Source organism: Nilaparvata lugens, unplaced genomic scaffold (assembly GCF_014356525.2).
Source record: "Nilaparvata lugens isolate BPH unplaced genomic scaffold, ASM1435652v1 scaffold5495, whole genome shotgun sequence".
Taxonomy (NCBI): domain Eukaryota; kingdom Metazoa; phylum Arthropoda; class Insecta; order Hemiptera; family Delphacidae; genus Nilaparvata; species Nilaparvata lugens.
Window position 1 is genome coordinate 1 of NW_024091321.1, and position 10,000 is coordinate 10,000.

The following is a 10,000-nucleotide window of genomic DNA, read 5'->3' on the forward strand; positions in this document are numbered from 1 at the left end:
TCGACCCCTTGATGAGCATAGAAATAGGCTGCCTGTCGTCCAAGGTCACCTTGACCATGGCTCCCTTCACACTCAGGTCGAATGCCAACCTGACCACTTTGCCGGTGGGCGTCACTGCACTCGTCAAGCGTCCAAACTCGTCGTAATTGTACACGTACGAGCGACCTGTCGAGTCCAGTTTGCTGCAAATCACACGAAAAACCAACATTAATAGATTTGATGCATATCCATACTTTTCACTATTAATTTCAACCTTGAATTTTAAAAAACTTATGAAGTGAAAAATACACTTACTATTAGCAGTGATGATCATTTCGACCTGGTGTATGTCATCATCAGACTTAATAAGGAACTCATATAACGATAAAAACAGTAAGATTGTACAAGACAAATAAACAGTTAAGATAAAATAAAATAATAAACAGTATAGATAAGATAAACAAAATCTATCAATTTGTATTTTTCTTTCTATTTCTATAAAAGTAGCCCTATACAGAAAAGAGATAAATAATAAACAGTTAAAAATAAGATAAACAAAATAAGACAATAATACAAGATAAAAAACAGTGAGATTGATGTTCTAAAGTGAGTGGAAATGATAGGATACAGTGAAGTCCACATTAAAATGGAATTATTCGATCAACAATTGTGTTGCTATCCTTGTTTATCATTCGACAAAACAGGTGGCGCTATCTTTTACTAGCTCAGTATTAATAAGAAAGTACAGTTAATATTGCATCAGATACACACATCAGCTATCCACTATTGAAGGCAGAGAGTCGGCAACGTTGATCTCCTATCTTTCTCCACTGCTATTATAACGTGGGCCTAACTATAGATGAAAAACACATTTTCCTTTAGTAAGATTCAAGTTATAAAGTAAGTTGAAATGATAGGAAGGGATAGTTGAGCTATAGCTAATTTTACACCGTAAAAGGATAGCTATGATTCAAGCTATCCTGGAAATAAAATCTGATATTAAGGGCCAAGCCACACGTAGCGTTTTTCAGGCTTTTTTTCAGACGAGTCGGCAGGGCAGGATTGGGTTGAAGTTCGTGAATCAGCTGATAATCAGCCAATTGGATAGCTTCCTTCCCTGCCGACTCGTCTGGAACTGCCTGAAAAAACGCTTTGTGCGACTTGGCCTTAATTGGCATCTATTAGTAGAGATTGAATAGTTATTTCAATTTTTGTCTAATTTATTTTAGAAAATTTGATGCTGAAATTACCTGCGAAGTAATCCAGTGGGTCCATAGTAGTCCAGGGTGACATTGTAATTGTCAGGCGTGCTGAGTTCGCTCAAAAGTTTCATTCTCGACATCCTTATCAAACACTTCTGACCCTTGGTGTTCTCAATCGAATTTACCTGAAATTAAACAGTAAAAATACGTTAACAATTGATAAATATGATAAATGGAAGAAATCATTCATTTACCTCAAACCCTGAATAAAAGCGTTTAAGGATACTTGACCAATTTGAACGCAGCTTTACAGATTTGACACGTTTTTACGACCGGCTTTTCTATGAATTGCTGAAGAAATAAGTGAATTATATTAATTTTTACTAACAGGTAATCTGTGCTCCACAAGGGTCTAATAAAAAACTTCACAAGCTGAAAACTTGACGTAATGAAGTCTTGTAATGTTGTCTAGTTGTCATGTCTTGTCAAACGATTTATGCTCATCCAATAAAGATGCTTACTTTTATTTCATACAAGTTTTCATATTTATTTCATTCCCATGTAAGTTATAACAAACTGTTTTTCTTATTGATTCTGATTATAAATATTGTGAGTTTAAATAAATAAAATTTGAATTAAAAAAAAAAGAAATTTGTAGAATTCAAAATAGGCATATAACCATTTTGGGTGAATTAAGAATCTATATGCAAAATGTCAAGTTAATCAGTTGAGTAGTTCAGACGTGATTAAGCGTCAATCGTGAATTTCCTATGAATGCTTCACAACCAAATGCAGCTTCTAATTCAACAGAAAGTTAATTTTAAAATACATTGAGAGAATTGGAAAATACATTGGAATAATAAATTATTATTGTTGTTACCTGAGATGCATAATCTCGACGTAGGAAGACCTTGTTCCCGGAGGCATCAGTGACTGTACTAAGTTTTCCGTTGCTTGTATTCACGTTGTATGTAAACAGGTAACTGGTTTCACCTGAGAAATACAAGAATTAGAATGATTACAAATGAACGCGATTACGTTTTGAAATTGAATCTTACAAATCAAAATTCTCTAGAGCCAAACAGTAAAATTTGTTGTAACACAATACTATAGTGAACTTAGAATTCTTAGCATGAAGAATACTGAAGATATAAGATTATATACCTCAATATTATAAAATATATAACTATAGAACTATAAAAATAAATATACAACTATATAAATATAGTTGTTATATATTATAAATTATATGAATTTATAATGAATGCATTATGAATGAATTTTAGAGCTTCACATTGAACCAATGCTGACAAAATGAATCTCACTAGTGTCTCATATAATAAATTACATCCGATCCAAGGCTATTTGGTTATTGGTTGAAACTACTTGCAATCTTATTATTATAGAACTCAACTAAACAAAACCAGCTTGACAATTAAGCAAGTTGACCAGGAAACTTGAAATTGATAAAATAATGGCTCCACTTTGGATCGAATTGCAGTGTTGTTAGCAAGAATATGACTCTAAGGCCCGGTTGCACAAAAACCTGTAAAATTTTAACGAGATTAACTTTACGAGAACCAATCATAAAAAGCGTTTTTTGAAAAAACGGCTTCTCTGATTGGTTCTAATGGAATTAATCACGGTTAAAATTTAACCGGCTTTTGTACAACCAGCCATAAATCTCTTGAGATTTCGATCAAGTTAGAAAAGGTGCAACTGGTAATGCTTTTCAGTACATCCATGCTGAGAGTGAAATAACCAAGGTTATTTCAATAATAAGTAATTATTCTAATAAGTAGATTCAGTTGTTATTAAAACGTTTGTTGGTGGAGTGATCTTAAGCTCCGCCGTTTAACAGAGCTACTCCCAATTTTTGAGGAAGTTAGTATCACAAACTGTTTACATGCTCAACAATTAAAGCTTGAAAATTCTCACTAAAATTATCAAAAATGACTAACAAAAGTTTTTTTCAAACGAAGATTATCAATCAGTTATTTCATCAGACAACAAACATACCTGTGAGTATATTTCTGGTGGATATATGCTGTCCGAACCGATTGAATACATATACCTCCTGTGTATCAGGCGAATACACTTCATACTCTCTCTGATATGCTTCCGCCGGTGTATTTCTCGCTTCCGGTATGCTTGCCACCACAGATCTACAATAAAATAATACTTTTTGTGTAGTTGAGAAGTTGATATTGTGGTAATTATTCATATTGAATGAAAAAGACTAAGAAATTGTCAAAGAACCACTGATTAATTGATAATTAGAAAGACCGGTTTCGGTTATTACACCATTGTCAATCTCTGATAAACTGAGTTTGACAATGGTGTAATAACCGAAACCGGTCTTTCTAATTATCAATTAATCAGGGGTTTTTTGACAATTTCTTAGTCTTTTTCATTCAATAAATAATATATAGCTATTTATTCACAAATTATTAACGAAAATTGATAATAATGAAATTACTAGTATACTTTTTTCTATTTTCCATCGAGACAGTACAAGCTTTGGGAATTCAACAAAGAAAGAGTATTTGTAGTATTCAATGTAATAAAGCTTTGAAGTAGATAGTTAAATGAATCAATCAATAAAGAATATTTAGCTGAACATTTATCCTTGATTTATCATGATTTTGTCATGTATTTTTAGGGCTTATCAATACTCAATCTTATTTTACCAATAAAGACAAGAAATGCATTTTAGTAGCACAAAACAAACTCGAAATAATTGTTTGTTCAGTATTTTTATTTTATTTTCAAAAGTAACAGTTAAGTTATTGTCTAACTCTATTTCAACTAGTTAAAACAATCAATCAAACTCATGCTTTTTTTCTTCGTCGTCGTCTTCTTTTCCTTCATTCTTCTTCCTTTTATAGTTTTTAAATTAAATAATACCATTCTTTCTGATTATTACATTTGACAGAGCTAATATAATTGAAAAAAAAATTCATTCCTCAGCCATTGGCTGGAGTGCATAAGCTGTGTACTGACATAAACCAAAAATATAGCATATATGTCGTTTATGTTTCAAATTTCAAGCCTATTTTTGTTAACTCAAGCCGATGACTGTCAACTACGGTCTATTATTACTGTGTTGTTGGGGTGTAAAAACGGCACAGTATGAGAGACTACCAGCGTCACATAGTTTCACGTAAAATAACTACTAGGACTATCGGCTTGAGTTAACATAGAAAATTGGGACATAAACGCCCTATACCATGGTATATCTACTTATGCTATCTTTTCTCCATGGCACTGATTATTGAAAAGTAAATCTACTCATTCAGATAAGTAGGTAAATAGTTAAAAAGTTGACTTTGGTACTGGAAAAGTAAAGAAACTTTTATTTTACTTTATGAAGACTGAAGATTGAATTGTTTGAATGCATACCTGATCCTGTAATTAGCCTGGTCAGCAATATGTAGGATACCGTCTGGTGACACAGCAACAGAAGAGATGGTGTTGAACTTGGAGGTGAAGGCCAGGAAATGATCCTGTTCAAAGCAGTCACAGCCACGGTCCAAGCAGTTGCACTTGGATTCCGCGCCTGCGTAGTGGCTGATTTTGCCGTCGGTTCCTAACAGAAAACATGACAAATATTAGATCAATTCAAGAAATAAATGATTGGTAATAAATTATTACATTGAATTGATGTAGTCTATATCGTTAACATAATCCATTGCATTCATTCATATTCTTGATTGATTCATACAATAAGTACATCATTGAAATGATAGGGAGAGGAAAAATAAGGTAACCTTGTGCTATTCCTCTCTCAAATTTAGATAAGGTTACACAATAAAAGTCCGATATAGGTCGTCTTGTAGTTGTTCAATTCACAGAGTTTTAGTCCTTGAATAATTTCTCAAAGAGATTTTCAAATGTAGATGCTTCAAAACCAAACATAGAAGAAATATTAATTTCATATCATCATAGCTAAAAATTATTCGATAATTATTATTAACATTGAGAAAAGATAGCATATCGTAAGCTATCTTTTCAAATAAAATCAAATCAATTTATTTTCCATTTTTACAATATATACAGAGCATGAAATTACCATAGTCACTGAAACAATTACCATAACTAAAAAATCACAATCATACCCTGAAGAACATTACCAAAAATCGAATATACATGCAAAATAAAGGTTAAAGAATCCTGTTTGGGCAGAAAAAACTACTTAGAATAAAAAAGAAGTGTTACAGTTTACAAAGCAAATTGAGAAATAGTAAAAAGAAAACTAAAAAGACAAGAAAAAAAGGAAAAAGAACTTCAGTATCAGTTTAACATTATATAACAATATAAAATTATTAAATATAACATATTACATATAACTAACATTACAACTAAAAAAAAATATGTCGCGCTTAACAGTTGTAAAAAGTGTACTACTGTGCAGGCCTGCAGTTCAAACAATATTTTCATAATAACAGGAAACATCTTCATGTATCAGATGGCTATGTAATAATCTGCAGAAAGTTGTCTTCTGCCTACACATTTTCATGTCCACAGGAAGTCTATTTAAAACGTTGGTGCTAGAAAATTGAAGAATTTTTTGAAAATTTTAAGATTAGGCTTAGGGACTTGCATATTTTGTTGATTCCTCCCAACCCTGCGCATATTAATCAGCTGCATTTCACCACTCCTATCATATTTTCTCTATGGCTCTATCTTTTATTCTATTATAATAACTATCAAGTCTCATAAATAAATTAGTAATGATTAAGGATGGAATAGTGATTAATAATTTCTTACCAATGACGCGAACGCGATTGATTCGCTGCGAATCGCTTTCGGCGACGAACAGATCGCCGGTCGGAGCGAACGCAATGCTCTGCGGCATGACGAGAGTCGCGCGTGTGGCCAGCTCACTGTCATGGCCGCGTGACGGGCAGTGCAACGGTCTACCTGCCACCACCTGTAACAGATCATCAAAAATTTAATTTCATTAATTTTGCTGTTTTGTTTGATTTCTTATTGTATGCTCGAGTGAAGTTGTTTGCTGGAATGTGTTTCATATTTTTATTATTGCTGTCACTGTTCATTTGTCATTTGTACTGTACTCTTCTTTTCACAGAAATAAAGACAAATTTATTATTATTGAAATCAAATCAACAAATTTCCAATCAAAATTAAGGGGTTTTCTGAGCCCAAACCTTTTAAAATCAAAATCTGGGCTGGTATCTCGACAATCAGGCCGGGTTTTTTGGACACTTATTAGTTCCATGGTGCAGGGAAAGCAAGAATGGGGAGTGCTGTACTGAGGGTGAACGTTGGGAACAGGTATCATCTTTCAAGTATTAGGAGCATAATGCAAGAGGATATGAAATGCAACAAAGAAATCAAGTAAGAATTGCTATGGCAAAAACAGCATTCAATAAGAAAAGAGATTCTTTGTAGCCAACTGGACAAGACACTAAGGAAAAGGCTAATAAAGTGCTATGTTTGGAGTGTGGCACTGTTGGTGCAGAAACTTGGACGCTGAGCAAGGAGAATAAGAGGAGGCTAGAGGCATTGGAATGTGGATATGGAGAAGGATGGAGGGGATCAGGTGGAGGGATAAAGTAACAAACGAGGAGGTGTTGAGGAGGGTTGGGAAAGAAGGAGTCTGCTGGATGTGATAAAGGGAAGAAAGAGGAGCATGGCTGGACATGGATGAGACGGCAATGCTTGTTGGTGGATGCCATGGAGGGGACCATTCAGGGAAGAAGAGGAAGAGGGAGAAGAAGATACAAAATGTTGGACGACATCAAGGAGGGATGAGCTACTATGCAACGAAGCGACTGGCAGAGAATAGAGAGAGTGGAGGCTGCTGTCTATAGAAGGACCTGCTTACGAGCAGAAAACTACAGACAGATTAGTTCCATTAAACCATACACCACTAAACCTATGCGGTAGATATTTTCTCAGTTTATAGATAGTTGAATGAATGTTACGGTAATTTTTTTGGGTAAGACAGATTACAATAAACATTTCCAGTTCATTTAATTCCAAATTAATTGTTTCAAGTGTTTGTGTTTTGTTCAATGTGAAAATTAGTGAAGAATTGGAAAGTCGCACATAACCTTTATTTGGACAATTTATTCTATGAATTGGGATGAAAAGAAGTATTGTAATCTGTTTATTTGTCCTTAAGTTGATTGTAATGATAAACAAATGAATAAATAAATATATTTAATATAATGAAACTTGTTGTGTCCATTAGATTTAAAAGTGTCCTAGAAACCGTCAAGTTGAATCGTTTCACATCCAATGTTTACTGAAGCCTGCTTCTTGATCCATATGACACTTGAATTAAATTTCATTTATTGAATCTAATAGGCTAATCCATTTGAGTACTCTATTTACTGTCACTACTTGAGTGAAATTGGAAAGATGACAACCAACATTACTATTTACATAATTATGATAATCTATTTATGATATGTAATTGTATGCTCAGAAAATAAACTTTGTTGTAGTTCAGACACAGTGTTTCTTGTATAAATACAAGTAACAAGTTCTTGTATAAACACAAGTAACAAGTTCTTGTATAAACACAAGTAACAAGTTCTTGTATAAACACAAGTAACAAGTTCTTGTATAAACACAAGTAACACAGTGTCTGAACTACAACAAAGTTATATAGTGTCTCGTCATGGAAAGCAACATCAGAAAATAAACATCATTAGGAAAATAAAATGAAATTTGGAAGTGTACAAGATTGATCTACAAAAATTAAGATTTCTCCAACACTGTATATAACTGTTTATTAGATTATCACCGATAATCTAACATGACCAATACACACAGCAATGGACAGACGTATGCAGAGAGAATAGAATAGACAAATACAGAGCAATAACTCACCTTAACACGTCCATCAGGCGTAAGCTGCAGAATCATGTGATCGTCGACAATATGCAGCGAATTATCCAGTGGATTGATGGCAAGATCTGTCGGCCAACGGAGGTGCACCTCCTCTATGTTGAGTGTTCCCTCGCAGGGAATCGGCAGCCAATGAGACTTGTGCATATGGTTGCCAATCACCGTTGTCACAATGCCATCTCGATCCACCATACGGATGTTGGTGCCGTCAGCGAAGTACAGGACTTTCACCTGACACTGCCACTCCTGAAACATTTATTTCAAATAAGTTAGTAAATTGGAAGATTTTTATAATTGAAGAGACTTGAAATGTTGTCAAAAATTCACTTTATTTAAATAAAAATTAATGTTTTACAGGAGCATGCTTTCGTGTGTGCTCACAAATCATCAGCTGTAAGTTTCTGATTTCTATATTTTTATTGCGGATGATGCACACATCATCTTCAAGACGATGAAGCTTTTTTGCTTATGCGTGGGTGATGAGAAGTGAGAGAGTACTTTGATAAGATGATCAAACGTCCATGCCTACCGGCGGGATTAGAGCCCGCGACAGGTAGTGTACTGTAGACTGAGGGTGCAAGGGTGCCTTAGTTGTCTCAGCAATCCTGGCCGGAATAGTGAGATGTGTCAAAAAATAGTAGAATAGTTAAATTTACGTTCATTAACTGATTAAACACTTGATTGAATGAGTTCTGGAAGAAAAAAGTGAGACGTTATTTAGGTTATGAACTTCGCACCTGTTTGTTATCCTTGTCCGTAATTAGACAAAACAGCTCTATCCTTATCCAACAATACACTGTTGTCAAAACGTTTTGGACTATGTGAAAATATGATAATCTACTAAAACAAGAAGACAAGAAGAAGCCAGAAGATGGAGGAGAAGGACAAGAAGAAGACGACGACGAAGAAGAAGAGAAGGAAAAGGACAGAAGAAGAAGAAGAGGAGAACGAGTAGTGGAAGAAGGAGAAGAAGAATAAGAAAAGAAAACGAAGTAGGAGAAAGAAAAAAGATGAAGAAGTAGTGGGTGAAGGATTGGAAAAGGAAAATAAATAAGAAGAGGAAGAAGGGGGAGAAGAGGATGAGGAGGAGGAGGAGAAGGAGTAGGAATAGCTGGAGAATGATGAAGGAAAAGGAAAAGGAAAAGAAGAAAAAGGAGAAGAGAAAAAAGGAAGGGAAGAAGAAAAGGAGAACGAGTAGCGGAAGAAGAAGAAGATAAAAACGAAGAAGTAGTAGGAGAAGAATAAGAAGAAGAGGACGAAGTAGTAGCAGAATAAGAGACAGAAAAAATATTAAGTAGTTTCAGTAGTAGTAGAAGAAGAAGAATTGGGATAGGAAAATAAAGAAGAAGAAGAGGAGGAAGTAGGAGGTGAAGAGAAGGAGGGAAGAGGAAGAACGTGGAAACAAAGTAGTAGAATAAAATCAAAAAACAAAATAGTAGGAAAGATGAGGAAAAAGAAATTAGAACAGTAGGAGAAGAAGATGAAGAATTGGAACAGGAAGAAGAATAAAGAAGAAATACCAGATGAAGGAGGAGGAGTAGGAGGAGAAGGAAGAGGAAGAGGAGGAGAAGGAGGGAAAGAAGAAAAATAAGTGGTATTCGAAGTAATTATTTGATTAATCAATTTAAATTCAAATTTGAATTTATTCACACACACACACACATAAGATACATCACTATGAAATAAATTAATTACATCAATAAAAAAACATACAGTATAATAATTTGAATGATAACCTTTAGGATAAGCGAGCTTTGCATCCCTTGCTAGTGCTCCATCGCCGCAGTGCGCCTCATCGCCGGGCAGACAGCGCTCTCCGGAACCGACGGCCGACTCCCAGTTGTGCTCCGGATCAGAAAAGTCGTTCGCATTGCGCACGCGCAGTATCTGGTGCGACTCCGGATCCGAGATGTACAGGGTGCCGTCCAGAGGTGACA

The 10,000-nt window shown here is 34.7% G+C and overlaps 1 protein-coding gene across 1 annotated transcript in view; it reads right to left on the reverse strand.

Moving 5' to 3' along the window:
- Positions 1-4: 4 nt before the first annotated feature.
- The window catches only part of LOC120356005 (teneurin-m-like), a gene marked incomplete at its 3' end in the record, with an annotated part of 12,198 nt that continues 2,202 nt past the window's right edge, over positions 5-10,000 (reverse strand). Inside the window, exons 2-9 of the mRNA XM_039444781.1 lie at positions 9,777-10,000; positions 8,046-8,309; positions 5,952-6,114; positions 4,584-4,770; positions 3,201-3,346; positions 2,062-2,174; positions 1,230-1,366; positions 5-182 (exon numbers count right to left, since the gene is read on the reverse strand). The exon at positions 9,777-10,000 is cut by the window's right edge and continues 35 nt beyond it. Of these exons, the coding sequence (XP_039300715.1) occupies positions 5-182; positions 1,230-1,366; positions 2,062-2,174; positions 3,201-3,346; positions 4,584-4,770; positions 5,952-6,114; positions 8,046-8,309; positions 9,777-10,000 (1,412 nt within the window). The remainder of the gene's footprint in view (positions 183-1,229; positions 1,367-2,061; positions 2,175-3,200; positions 3,347-4,583; positions 4,771-5,951; positions 6,115-8,045; positions 8,310-9,776) is intronic.